This window comes from Grammomys surdaster, unplaced genomic scaffold, assembly GCF_004785775.1.
Source record: "Grammomys surdaster isolate TR1022 unplaced genomic scaffold, NIH_TR_1.0 165, whole genome shotgun sequence".
Taxonomy (NCBI): Eukaryota; Metazoa; Chordata; class Mammalia; order Rodentia; family Muridae; genus Grammomys; species Grammomys surdaster.
The window spans coordinates 22,927,023-22,942,636 of record NW_021604613.1 but is presented as its reverse complement, the minus strand read 5'-3'; the positions used below and the strand labels follow the sequence as shown (position 1 = coordinate 22,942,636).

Here is a 15,614-nt window from a genome sequence, read left to right as displayed (position 1 = left end):
ACTGTGACAGTTCAGCAAATACAAAGGAACATTTCACCTGAGTGCTGCCTGTTTTAATTATGGCTTCTTTTAACACTAAAATAACAATTTGTATGAGTAAAAGCTTACATAATTTTAATTATAGTTTTTAATATACTATTAAATAAATATCCTATAATTAACAATGGTTACTTAGTACTACTGGAGTTCAACACATTGCCTGAAATGTCTGTGTCTACTCAAAAGCAAATTAGCAAATGAAAGCAATAACTCAAAGGAAATGAGGGCTGAAACTCTTCCAGGCAGCCCTGTAAGGAAAGCTTGCATCAAATTCCCATTGGCCAAACTGTCTATTGAAAGTCAGAGCAAGCAGAGATGCAGCCTGGAAATTCCTTCTGAGAAATGAAAGCAAGTTGGGAAAGCAATGATTCTAGCAGCATATTCTTGTGGATGATCACACAGATCTTTGTAAAACTTGACATTCTCCATAGAAATGATGAGGTGTACGTAACTAGCAGAGCACTCCTCCAGGTACACAGGATAACTATGCAGGGAGCGTGACTATGTCATTTTACTGCTACTATTTAAAAGGAAAGGCTGTATTAAATGTTTCTTTCACTTGGTAATACAGAGTCATGTTTCTTTAGTGAGTGAGTGTGTGTGTGTGTGTGTGTGTGTGTGTGTAATATATTAAAATATTATGCTTCCACAAGGTGACCGTATTATTCCAATTATTGTGGTGATGTGCTTAACAGAGAAAGATTCTTCTTAAATCTGTTTAATATTTAAAACAAAATGTTTTAAATGGTCAATGAACAAAGCATGAGTTCTCTCTGGAGCTGAAAGCACTGTCTGACATGCGCACACTCTCCTCATCTCAGAACACTCACACAGCCTTGCTCAGAAACAGGTTGGCTGGTTGCCAAACATTAGTCACCAAAATTTATTTTAATTTTAGGGAGACAAAAGGAATAGAAAACTTAGACTTATAGTTGTTGAAATTCACATCTGGGCCTAGATATTACAAAGCAAGCAAGGCTCTTTCAGGGACTGCTTTTAAGTTTTGAGAATAAAATCTGTGTTAATAACAATATAAGTAAAATAACAGAATAAATGGTTATTATTTATTTTGACTGAAAAGTAAGCTAGTAAATATGACAGCGACAGCAGTGAACTTTTTCTTTCAAAGTTGTGCATGCACACTAGGAGAACAAAAGCGCAATCGGTGGGTGGCAGAGAGTAGAAGAAAGACTGTCATGCTGAAACTTCCTTTTTAATGGGATGTCACTAAAAAGAAAACGTCAAAGTTACAGAAAACTTAATTATACAGTCCTTACAAGTCCCATGCCCCTCCCACCCCTATATGTGCCCTGCCTGTCCCACCAGAGCAATTCATTTGTTCCCACCCAAGGAGCTCAGCTAACACTGTCCCTTGGGAAGGATTGTAAAATACTGAAATCCGTTACAAAGAACACATTAGCCCCTTCCTTCCACTCTTTCTATTAATTCATTATTATTCTGAAACTAGCTTACCTACACAAGAGAAAATTTCACAGACCTCGAAATATGATCACAAGCATAAGAAAAGAACCATTGTGTAACAGTTCACCATCTGCTACACGTGCCTTGTGTCACACTCCATCGGGGAGGTGTGCTTGGCAGCGGTTCCCATTGCCTGCCCAATTATCTCACCTGGGAAGCTTTACACATCCTTACAACTGGAACTTCATATAACTCAGTGACCCAGAATTAAATTTTTCAGAGTAGGTTACACATATCATTTTAATCCATCTTTATTTTTACTTAGCCTAAATAAAAAAAAAGGAAATGTAATATTGACATACTCAGCTGCCTGTTTGAAGTGTTTCAATTCTTTCCTCAAGTTTTTGTTCTCGGTTTCTAAAAGCATCACCTGGCTGTAGACATCAGGAACATTACCAAGCGCTCTAAGGTCGGTTCCTCTCTTCTGTATTAGCTCGTACCTAAGACAAATCAAACAACAGAGGTTATTTCAGTTTCCTACTGTGTGTAATTCAAAATGTCAACCTTAGAGAATCTGATAGAAAATAGTTGCTATATTCCATTTATAAGTTAAACAAATATTAATATACTATTAAGATGAAACATCAATGAATCTAGATTTTTAAAACACAATGTGACATCTATGTTCCACATATTTAATTCCTAGCAAAGAGATCAAAATTATCTTAGCCCTTATGCTCATGGACTTTCCAGTAGTGCAGAGATGGTAATACGTTCTGGGAAGCAGAGAAAACGGAGGAGTAAGACGGTGGGTGTTTGTACCATTTTATACAGACTAGACATGACTGACAAGCATGAGTGACAGACTCCAGGAGAGACATGGAGGAAAGGAGTGATGACACCAGGTGGGTCTGTGGAAGAGGACCACCTGAGCACCTCTAACAGAAAGTAAATGCAAAGGCCCAGAGATAAAGACATGTTCCACATGTACAAGACGGAGCACAAAGCCAGTATCTGTAGAATAGCGGGACTGAAGCCAGCAGAGTGACCAAAGGAGGTGCTGGAAAATGTCAGAACCAACACGAGGAAGCAGCATATGGAAAACTATTTGACCTTGCATCAGGATGATGCCATGGGCATGCTTGGTGTTAAAAAATATATATATAGTGATCAGATTTATGTTTCAAAAGGGCAAATCTATTTCAAAAAACACATGACAATCTGAAAGAGAGAGATGGTAAGAAGCTGAACAAGGTGAAAAACAGTAGTAGTTCTAAGAAGTGAACCTACTGGACTTGCTGTAAAGGTAATGCTAAAAGAATTCACTAATGAATCATCCGCCAGGTGTTAACCAAGAGGCTAAACAATGATAGTGTCCAGGTCTGGGGCTCAGTAACACACAGCCATTTACACAGTGGAAGCAAAGACAAAGACGGTAGGAACCAGGCAGTTAGAAAAACCAAGGGACTCTTTCCATCTGTATCAAACATAGTGTGCCTGGTAGATATTCATGTGACGATAAATGCTGCAGAGGCACATCAGAAGTTCAGGGAGAAGTCAAGGCAGGCAATTCAAACTCGTACCTCATCTGTATATAACTGTTGCTTTAGTTGTAACACAAGAACATAATAATTCAGGTAATCAAGTGACCAACCAATAAAAATTGCCTGCAACTGATTCATAATAGGCTCCACTGTTTCACCATTGGGGTGAGTGGAGAAGGCAAACACTATGAGAAGAATCTAAGGCTGAGGCAGCAAGAGAAACTATGAAAGCAATGACCAAGAGCTTGTGTGAAGAAAACGTCCCAGGAAGGAAGAAGTGCATGGTAACAGAAGTGCACACTGACAGAAGCTTGGAAACATCCCTGGAAATGGTAACTCGAAAGTCACTGTAAAAGGTTTCAGTGCTGAAATAGATGAAAGCTAAACTAGGCCATCAAGATGAAGAAGTTAGTAGTGTCCTTGTAATTATAAAATGGAAACCAAACACAAATCTGAGCTCTAACCAGGACATACTGTAAGCTCTCCCAGGCTCTATCCAGGAATTGAAATTAGGAGAGTGGTGCTGGAGATCAGTCTGGCCTGGCTGACTCGGCCACTAGCTGTGACTTGCTGGCATTTACTGAGAAAGAATTCCCATCCTCTCTAAGCCCTCATCCATGAAATGAAGCAGCTACCTGCCACATCCAGCTGATGGGAAAAGTAAGAGCAGACTGTGCTAATAAAAATGATAGAACATGATTTCTCAAGCAATTAGTCTAAAACATCACCATTTTAACTATTTTATGCCACTTACATTTAAATAGTATATATTTTTTTATTTTTACTAACTTTTTAATCTAAATCTTCCCCTGAAAGGCTGAATTCTGCATATCTTAGTATATAAATCTATCCACATATAATTAACTGCTCAAAGTTGACATACTGGACATCGTAAGTGTAAGCATGGTAAGTGTCATGACATTCCTGTGCTTAATTTAACAGTGATGGGGGAAATGAATTACCAGAAATCAACTCTTCACCAACTGAAGAAACATCAGTAGGTTTAAATGATGAAGAAATAATGAGCTGCATGGTATTCACTGAGAATAGGTGTGTAATCACACTACACACCCGTCTACACACAAAGAGAGCAATGCGAGAGATTACTTCAAAGTTAATCTTAATTCTGGGCTTTAACTTTAAATAAACCTACTCATTCCTGGGAAGTTGTAACTATATTATCCATAGCAGAGTTATTACAGTACACCAAATGTTATTAGTTGAAAGTTGCAGTATTTGTCTTTGCTCATCAATTAAAGGAATATACTAATTTATAATCTCTTTCATTTGGAACAAATAAGTTAGTAATTAAATGCTATAAATAATTTCATGTCTTTAATACCCTCAACAGAATTTTTAGTACAACTCTATCATCAATGAAATGAGAGGAACAGAGGCCAAACTGAAGAGTACCCAGGATTGGAAAAGGAGAAAGTAACGGGAGAAGGCATTGTGCTAGAGTCAGAGGGTGACGGTGACACAAAGAGCCGAGTCCATGGGACAGACTCCATGTGAGCAATGGGACATGTTCACACAGAGCGATCCACACAGGGAGGGGTGAGGAACTATAGGCATACACTGCCCTTTTCTCATTTCAACCTCTTCAGTTTTGCCCTGAACCATCAATTACCTTTGGATGTGAGTATTTCTAAAGGAACATAAACTAGCATTGAACAAACCTTCAATGGAAGCATTTTAGTGCTCCATAAATAAATGTCTACCGCACTGACACATATACAACTATATGTGTCATTATATAAAATACATTATATATATATATATATATATATATATATATATATATATATATATATGCACATATCATACAACACAATTATTTGAAGACTTTTGTTGGAAAATCTGTAATACTAAATAATTTATAACTTATAAAAATGCCTTCTTTGCCATTCACATTAACTCCTTTGTGACTAATTAAAATCTGCTTTTCATCATGAATACAGTCATTTCCAATATGTACAAGAAATCATAGATGAATTCCAGTAAAATGTGACTTATAAAAACAAGAAGCAGGTGGCATGCGGCTCCCAAATCACACTTTCTGACTGGATTTAAAAGACTTACTGAATTTATTGTTTGAATATTGAAAGAGCATAAGTGAAATTAACTGCCCAGATTCTTGTTAAGTTTTTTCTTCTGTTTCTCCAAACAACAGGCAAGTATTGTGTGCTACTTTTGCAAGAGAACATGAATTCACAATTCTATGTCCTTTGCGTTTTGTTTTTCTACAGTAAAAACACATTCAGCCAACACCGACTGAATCATGAGTATTTGGAAAGCTAACACAAAAGAGCTACACACAGAAGGTAAACATGAGCTACAGAGCAAGCAAGAACTCCGTTCTCCTCATAAAATGCATTATATTATACGTCAAAGTAAGAAAGTTTGAGAAGCAATCCAGATGCTATGAAGGAAATAGGAGAGAAGTCTCAATATGGTACGAATTTTGCAAAAAATTAAAAGTAAAAATAAATACAAAACTGATTAGTTCTAGGTACATATTCTCAGTATACAAAGAAGATGAAAGGTAAACTTGTATCACTGATACATTTTAAAAAATTAGAATTTAGCTACAAAACTCTGCAAGCATATTTTCTATAACGCACAATATCTGGTAAAAATAACACTTGTCTCTTATCTATCATTTACTGTTGTTTTAAAAAAATGTTAGGAACCCAAAGACCATTAAATAATTGTATATGTACAAAGATTGCATGCCTGCCGATTTTCACAATCAATCAGACACTAAAGATTTTAGTTTTAACAACATTAGGTTGCAGTAGTATTTGAAAATTCAATTCAATTTGCTTAAAAATCAAACAATATTTTTACAATAAGAATAAGTCAGCTGTATAAATAGAAAATAATCATTTTCACTATAAATAAAAAAGTAGTAGTGCCAGGGGACTATCTAAATACAAAGATACCAGTATAAATTATGTAAAACCAAGAGGAAAATATTTCAAAAATGACTTTTTGCTATATAACTCCAGAGGACACCTCATTGCCTTGATCATTTGAGAAGAAGCTAAAGCTGAATACTGAAAAGGCTGTTGAATAAAGCTTTGTGGGAAAGATCCCCTGACAACTGTATGTTGAGAATGTAGTTTCAACATGGAGACTGGAACAATTTCTATCCATATACATAAGTTCACAATGATGGTATTAATTGTAAATATGACAGAGGCTACAGTCACCTAAGAGATAAGCCTCTGAATAAGCTTGTGTAGAATTATTTAGATTTTGTTCATATAAGAAGATCCACCTTAATTATAGACAGAACCATTACCTGGGCAGGGTATTGGGGTACTTTGTGTAAAGGTGTGTCTTTGTGTATTCAGTTTTTAATTCTTTACCTGCAGACAGCTAAATGCTGGTAGGATCTTGGTATTGTTATGTCTATGGCCCATCTAGTCTCATATTTTGTAAATATTTGTTCTTCTTCGCTTGCCTAAGGCAAGCTAGAATTGTACCTGATTGGCTGTATTAAAGACCTGACTGCCAATAGCTGTGCAGGAAGTGGAAGGCAGAACTTCCAGGAAGAGAGAGGGATGCTGCTAGAAGAAACAGAGCTGAGAGCTTCAGCCAGTGGACATGGAGGAAAACTAACAGACCAGTGTGGGGCAGAGAGGTAGAGCTGCAGGAAGTCGTGCCAGGATCAGATTGGTTAAGATTAGAGTAGCTAGGAGATGGCCCTAGGTTGAAGATCAAAGCTTTCAAATATTAAAAATGTCTCTGTGTCCTTATTTATATCACTGGTGGGTCTGAGAGAATCTTGCTATACCAGGGATCCTGGACAGACAGAGAAGGTGAGCTGACCACTGGCATGCATCAATGGTCCATGCTTCTTGAGTGAAGATGCAGTGTAAACAGCTGCCTTGATGTCCCCATCACAATGGACTGCTCATAACACAGTGTAGCATAAACCAACCTCCAAATAAGCCTTTTCTTCCTTTAGGTGCTTTTGTATTTTATCACAGTAATAGGAAAAGAAACTAAAGCACTGACTACTGAGAAGTTCATCAAGGAAGTTAAATTTATACATGTAAATGCTGGAGCATTTCTGGAGCACAACTTATCTACATAATGGTTTACCATTCAGCCTGAAAGCAGTCCAAAGTTCTGGTCATTCCCATTTTGATCAGGAAATTGCAGAGAAAATCTTCTATGGCTTCTTGCATTACATGCCTCGAAGGAAGAATGGTTTGTTGTTCCTGAAATTTAAATGTACAATTATTTACTCTATAAACATCAAGATTTTTATTAAGAGAACAGTAGACCCTTCACTTACTTTTTTTAACAATATGTTTCTCAAGTATTATATATCAGGATCTATTTTAGTGGATAGGAATAAAGCATTGCTGAAACAAACATCTCTTATTCCCAATGTAAAGATAAGTGGATAGAGTCGAAATATGGATAACTAGTGTTATCCATATTTAACTAGTTATATGTGTGTATAAGTGTGTGTGTGTGTGTGTGTGTGTTTGTGTGTATCTGTGCTCACATGTGAATATCCCACACACTCTGACAAATAGCAGTAAATGACAAATGTAAGGGCAGAGTCTTGAAGACAGGGAAATTCCCATATAAGGTAAGCATGTGTGTAGAGTACTGTAGCTTGTAGCTATGCAGGAACTAACATAGAGAAGATTTCACTGCAAGAGTAGGATTTGGGCCATAACCACAAAGACAAAAACTCAAATTTTAAAATGTTGATAGATGAAAATCCTTACTTTAAATTCTTAAAGGATAAAAACAAAAATCCCAAAATCATACTGTGCAAAAAAGATATTAAGAGTGTTTAAAAAAACATCTGATTCATTTGTTTACATTTTTAAAAGGAGATTTAGTTATGAAACAAAAAATACTTAATATAACAGTTAAGAGGCCATTGTATTCAACAACATAGGTGGTATTACATATTTTATAATTATGAAATTTCAGATGTACTAATGGCAGTTGATGAGTATTAGTTATAAGCAGACAAAACATATTCACTGGGGGAGGAGGGAACTGATAAAGGGCACAGACATTCCCCACTATGAGGAGACAGATGTGCTGAGCTTTATATGTGAAGTCATAAAATTACCAAGTCTAATACCCTAAGATTTTTTAAAGATATCTGTAAAAGCCATGTTGAGTCACCAATACATCTTGTGATCAAGTACAGAGCTGAGAAATGTCACCATCACTAATGTAGCCCTGCAAAAGGAACCCTTCATTTACTGAGAAGGTTTCAGAGCTCTGGGTACAGTGTTCACATTCAAAACATCAATGTTCGACAAAACACATTTTTGCAATCTGATATTTTTTTAAAAAATACATAAAGATTTAAAACATTTTATACCCCCAACAGTGGAAATTGGGTGATCATGAGATACAGTGGAGAGTGGATTATAAAATATAACAATTAAAAATTGGTTAAATGAAAAGACTAATCACAACTTCAAGATATAAAAAGGTTTATTAGAAGAGAAGATTTGGGTGATTATAAATGTGCAGTCCTTTAGAGTGGTCATACATCTGTAAACATTAACTTTATGTTGAGATCTTGCAACACTTTAAATAACAGCTTTCCCTCCTTCAGGACACGACTCCTCAGAGAACACATTCACATTCATCTTCCATACAGCTTTGCTCTTTTGAAAATTTTTTAAAATTCATTGTGTTCCAAGATGTGTATCCACTACCCCATTTGTGTATCTCTGAAGCAATGCTTCCATGCTGTGTAGACACTGGAAATCCACTCAACACACACACACAACCAAACCACAGGCCCAGCAGAAACACCATTAATGACTGGCTGACTGCAAAACCACTGTGTGAGTGCCTTCATGTGGTGCCATTCACACAAACATTTTCAAACCAAGCAGTAACTAGGCTGGCTTCTTCAATTATGCATACCTAGGAATTCATCATCAGGAAGGAGGGCCAACACAAACAAAGGACCCATTTTTAAATGAAAGTTTCCTTGTTACCATATCATGTAGCCAATCCACCCATCAACATTTCTGGAAACATGCTGGGCTGAAGAGGTAAAAAAAAAAAAAAACCACAACCCCAAACCCAAAAGAACCAATGGTGATGACTTCTTAAAGTTTGTTCTTAGAGACCTTGGTTCCCTAATTTTAAATCTTTTGTTATGACTTGGTGATTCTATTTGAATCCATTTTATTTTACAAACTTCACAGTCTATAAATAATTTTTGAAATGCTTCATTTCTTCAGTTACTAATACAGAAATAAATGGATGTGTTCTAGAATTTTAGAACACAGCAGGAGCACGAATTGTATATAGCTGAATTAAAAATAAAAATAGGGGCTGTAGAGCTGACTCAGTGGTTAAGAGCACTGACTGTTCTTCCAAAGGTTCTGAGTTCAATTCTCAGCAACCACATGGTGGCTTACAACCATCTGTAACCTGATGTCCTCTTCTGGTGTGTCTGAGGACAGCTACAATGTTCTTATATATTGTAAATAAATAATTCTTAAAAATAAAAACTTTAAAAGTACTGACAGTTCTTAAAGTACTATGCACTAACCAAAGTGAATCATGCACTAGCTCTGTCTCACTTAGCAGGAAATGAGCATAGATGTTCCTCAGCAATGAAATCCTAAAGAAGAGTTCACCATTGGGTGATGCTGGACCAATTTCCACTACTACAGCATCTTATATTCAGAAAGCTGCTAACCTGAAGGATACATGGAGTGATATATGAAGGGACAGAATTAGTACATGATTATTAGCTACTTGGGCAACTGTGCTTGTTGGTTTTTATGTCAACCTGACACAGGCTAGGATCATTTGGGAAGAGATAACATCAATCCAGAAAAATACCCCTACCAGACTGGCCAGAGGGCAAAACTATGGGACATTTTCTTGATTAATAATTGATGTGGGTCTGTTTAGGTGACAAGGGTGGCACCACTTTGTGTGGGTGGTCCTAGATGGTATAAGAAATCAGGTTAGGCAAGCTAGTAAACAGCATTCTTCATGGCTTCTGCATCAACTTCTGCTTCCAACGTCCTGTCTCAAGTCACTGTCTTAACTTTCCTGGATGATGAAATACAAGCTGTTAGATTAAATAAACCCTTTCCTTCTCAAGAGTCTTTGGCCATCATGTTTCATCACAGCAACAGACTCCATAAATAAAACAGAGATTGGCACTGGGAGCAGGAAAATGCACTGACAAAACAGACTATTTGGGGGACGGGTACTGGTAGCATTTAAACTTTGGATTAGAAAAGCCATTGAGAGGGCTTCAGAGAAGAAAGAAGATGAGGACTAACAAGCAGGAAATGGCTTTTCATCAAAAGGTTAACCAGAAGAACTCAGACTTAACTAAGCGGGGCTCACAGGGGTTCACAGAAACTCAAGCAGTAATTACAGAGTCTGTGAGAATCTGACCTAGTCCCTCTGCATACATGCTGTGCCTGTTGGCTTGGTGTTTTGGGGGACTCCTGACAGTGGGAATGAGATGTTTCTCACTCTTTTGCCTGCTTTTGGGACTCTTTTTATTCTACTGGGTTGCCTCGCCCTTCCTTGATATGAGAATTTGTTCTTGGCCTTACTGTATCTTGTGCTGTGTTCCTTTGATGTCCCTGGGAGGCCTGCTCATTTTTAGGGGGAGAAGGGGATCAGGAATCTGGATTGGGAGTCGGGGTGGGAGGTGGATCTGGGGAAAAGAGAAGGTGGGGGTACTGAGAGGAGTGGAGGAAGAGAAAGTTCAGTCTGGATGCATTGTATGAAAGAAAAATAAACATTCAGGGAAAAAAAAGCCATTGAGTACTCAGAACTCACTGTAGGTGGTGCTACTCCTGGGATGGTGGTCCTGGATACTATAAGAATGCAGGCTGAGCAAGCCATGAAGAGCAAGCCAGTAAGCAGGACTCCTCCACAGCCTCTGTGTCAGCTCCTGCCTCTACGTTCTTATCCTGCTTGAGTTCCTATCCTTACTTACCTTAGTGATGGACTGTGATGTGGAACTGTAAGCTAAAATTAATTTTCTCCCAAATTTGCTTTTGTCAGTGTTTTATCACAGCAATAGTAACACCAAGACAGCAAGTATCCTTTGAATAACCAAAGATCACTAATTCCATCCTCAGAAGTTAACTTTCCATCCTTGTTATAGAGCCTTTTTTTTTTTTTTCAACAGAAACTGGTCTTGGGGATTTGAGCTTTCAAGATTTTACCAGTCGGGAATGTGTCCTTCTGAACTATGATCAACACTGAATTAAGGAATATCTGAACACAATCCAAGACCACAGCCAGAAACAGCATCAGCAATTACAAAGGTTCTAAGGCAAGAGTAAGATTAGGTCCTCTGAAGGACTATACAGAGGTAAGGTCTCCCTTTTAGTACATACAATAGAGCAAACTGAATAACAAAGAAAAAAGAAATGAAGAGACCTGTTGACTCTTTCAAATATTACTAAATAATATAACAATTTTGGTACCTTGTGTTTTCGAAATACCACAGCAGGATTAGCATTTGATGGAAGGAGTATGTACTAAGATTCCATCATAATGGAAGTGACTAAATCCACCACCTCCATAGAGGCTTAAATATAACCACTGGCCATTAGTCAGCCATGATAACATTCAGGCTGCATGGGACAGCTGAAGAGTTGCTACTGATATTTAAGGTATCCAGACCCACAATAGTATTGTGACAGAACACATTTCAATACCTTTATGAGAAATATGGAGATATTTAATAAATAATGAATAAAATTACATTAAAAGCATATAAAACTACATTGGGGTTGAGGGACTGTTAAGCTTGATTGTCTACTTTGTTAGAATGAAAAGGGTCTAGGAGATAAGTAATATTTGTGAGGATGTTTCCAGAGACAGTAAAATTATGAGGTCTCTGCTCTAATGAATGGTTTATTCACATACAGAATAAAGCTATATAAGATGGATGAGTAGACTGTTGAGAGGGTATGGTACTTTGGAAGCAGGGATCTGAATAAAAGCCAGAGATGATCAGAAGCATGTCCTAGAGGGCTTTATCTTGGCCTAGCCCCTTGCAAGTAGGGTTCCACTCTAACTCTGCTTCCTTCCCACTATCATGTGAGCTGCTCCACCATGCCTTCCCTTCCATATTTGACACCTCTAAAATGCTAAGCAAAAGAAAGTTTTCTCACTTGTTATTTGCAACAAGCATTCTGTCACAGTGACAAGAAAGCTACAACCCACCACCATCTTAAAGTCATTATTCAGAAATCATTAGTTCATTTGCTGATTGTTGGGAAAGGAGGTCTACAAAAAACTCAGTAGTATATTTATTTCCTATTTCTCTTTCTTAGCTGGAAATGCTACATAGAATGTAAAGGATATTAATAAAGAAATGCATCCAGGGCAAAAGGATCACCATACGCTCTAAACTGTTCCTTTAAAAGCCTTGTGCAAAATTGAAGAAAGATGCTCATTCCCAGTAGTTGCTTTGACACTAAAAGAAGTGGCAAGGTGGAGTAAAATTTGAAACACACACACACACACACACACACACACACACATTGACAATTGCTAAAGAAATGGGGTAGGGAATGCTCCACCAGAGGACCCATGTTCAGTTCCCAGCACCCATGTGGAGAGGTTACTACCTGTAACTCAAGCTCAAAGGTTGCATGCCCTCTTCTGGCCTCAGCAGGTACCTGCACTCATGTGCACATACCCACACAGACACAATCCCTTACATATAATTAAAAAATACATTATTTCAAAGTAAATTGTTATAAATGTATACAGTTTAATTGATTAATTAGAGACCAATAATTTGGTGTATCCTTTCTAAATCTATTTTTTAAAGAGTACACAAAACTATCTAAACTCTCATAATTAATATCCTTGAGGATTGCTGAAGAAACTAAGGACCATGTGACTGGGGTCATGTCTTAGTAGTTATAATAATAACTAGAACAGAAAAACTGTATAACTACTAGGATAGGGATCAGTATTATTTCTAAAAATATCCACTCATTATATAATAATAAATGCTTTATTCAACTTTTTGTTCAACAAATGTGAAAAGTCATTTCTATACAAGAAGGATGAGAATTGGGAAAACAAGAAGAAAAACAGAGTAAAAGGGAGAAAATTCTCTGAAGTTTCTAAAAATGCCTAGGGGGCTGCTATACATCATTAGTCTATTCACATGGACCCAAAAGCTACTGAAAACTAAGTTAGACTTAGACATGCTTGGAAAACTAGCCTGGAAGCATGCCAAAGGGTAGGTGAAAGGCTAGAAAAAATGAAGACTTTAACAACAGATAAACTTGAGATTTTCATTTGGAAATATTTTTAGATGGAAACTAAAGGAAGGTTGGAATGAGCAGCAGGTAGTAATTTGAGAAAAGGAGACAGAATATTGACCTAAGATATCCTAAGTGGGCAAGAAGAAGGGTATAAAAGATTATCCAGTGTAAAAACTTTACAGGACCTAAAAGCTCAGCTATTGAATTGCAGAGAAGCACTGAGTCATGTATTAAAACTAAGTATGCTGATGTATCTTTAAATGATGTAGAGTCAATAAGTTTAAAAACTAACATTTACTAGTGAGTAAAGAAAGTTAATTACAACACAAACAGTCTTAAAATATAAAACTCACTTTATTTGGGCTTTCACCCCATCAACTCCTTAATTCATATAAAGTCAACTATACTGGCATAGATAAGCCATGGTCCAGACTTTGGACATACGGTTTCTTGTTATTTAACCCAAGTTAAATGTATACATCAAGAACAAATGAGCTCAATAGCAAATATTTTCAGTGTGACTTAATCATTGAGTCTGTAACTAATAAAATTGTTTCACATATTTAATATGATAAGATTGAAAATACTGATCTCTCATGAGATCAACTTCTCAATTAAATAAAATCACTAATTCATGACTATAATTTTTATAACACCACATTTTAGCACAAAAATTTTGACATGAGGCTGGGGCATAGCAAACACAAAGCCTTAGGTTTAATTCTCAGTATACTAAAGTATCACTTTTTCTGATGCTAATTCTTAAAGTAATTGAAAAATATTTTAGAGTATAATTTTTCAATAAATGTGAACAGTCATTTTATATAAGATACATGAGAGAAAGAATTAGGAAAACTGAAAGAAGAGAAATAGAACCACAGACTAAAAGGGAGTGTATTCTCTGTAGTTTCTAAAAATGCCCATGAGGCTTTTCATACTTTTTTATTTAGAATACTATTAAACTCTTCGAAATTATTGAGGACTCCAGACAGATTGTTTAAATGAGCTATAACATTAAAGATTTATCATATGAAAATTTAAATTCTGAAATACATCCTTATTTCTCTTAAAATAATTACAATAAAATTTCATTTATAGTGTAGCCTAGCTAGCCTCGAACTCAGGATACTGCCTCTGCCTCTGTCTCTGCCTCCAGCCTCCTGCCTCCTCCTGTCTCCCTCCTCCTGCCTCCCGCCTACTGCCTCCTGCTTCTGCCCCTACAACATATACTACCACAGTATCTCACCATAATTGACTACACTAAAACTTTGGTGGGGAGTTTCAAACAGGGTTTATTCTGTAGCCCTGGCTGTCCTGGAACTCACTATGAAAGCAGGCTGACCTCGAACTGACAGAGACCCACCTACCTGCCTCTATCTCCCCCAGCAAACAATAAAGCTTTTATATACTAACATACAGATCCTGTGAAAAATAACACACTTTCCAAAACAGAATAAAACTATGAGTGAGAAGAGTGGCACTTAAGGTCCATCATGCTCTGGGAACAGATGTGAATACAATGCTGTAACATGGGCCAGTCACCACTTAGACTTCTCAAAAAGGGCATAAACATTCTCAAGAAATGGCTTTATTCTTCTGAATGTCTTAGAGAAGGTGATAAAGAAGTAAAGAAGGCCAAACTGTCAGAAATTTAAACATAATTTTATTCTAATATTTAAAAATAAAAATTCTAATAAAAATTGGAAATCATTAGATATGTTGTTACTACAAAAGATAGTAAAATAAACAAGAATCAAAGTTTGTAAAAAAAAGATACTATACTTACAAGAAACTTTAGATAAGGAAATTCAACTAAATTCTAAGTAAGCCTTTCCTTTTATAAAATTATATACTGACCATCTCTAAGAAATACATACAGAGATATACATGCATTCATGCCTACATATAACCATATGCACATATATTCCTAACTACTTATATCAGCACTTGGAAAAGACTGTAGTATAAAGTATAATTAATAAATCAATGGCATTATCTATATTTCCATGCTTTTAAAAATCACTTTAAATATAAAACACATATATTTTATTCAGAGTTCAATCCATGGTCCTTATTAATGAAATGGTAAATTAAGAGGTAAGGTCACCAGTGGCTAAACATGACGTTTACTTCATCAAAAGGTTGTGTTTTATTTTTTTTTCTGATAATTCATAACATTGATACACCCAACAGACTAATAGGATAGGAAACCCATGTCTTATCCTCCTAGAAGGAACTTATCCACTGGTTTCATTACAAAATTCTTCACTATGAGTTACATCACTGCAATCATAACAGGATATAATAAATTGTGGACACACAGATTCTT

The 15,614-nt window shown here is 36.5% G+C and overlaps 1 protein-coding gene across 1 annotated transcript in view; it reads right to left on the bottom strand.

Moving 5' to 3' along the window:
• Nucleotides 1-15,614, bottom strand: part of LOC114619818 (sperm-associated antigen 16 protein-like) — a 184,903-nt gene that overhangs the window by 152,425 nt on the left and 16,864 nt on the right. Inside the window, exons 4-5 of the mRNA XM_028765743.1 lie at nucleotides 7,119-7,237; nucleotides 1,824-1,961 (exon numbers count right to left, since the gene is read on the bottom strand). Of these exons, the coding sequence (XP_028621576.1) occupies nucleotides 1,824-1,961; nucleotides 7,119-7,237 (257 nt within the window). The remainder of the gene's footprint in view (nucleotides 1-1,823; nucleotides 1,962-7,118; nucleotides 7,238-15,614) is intronic.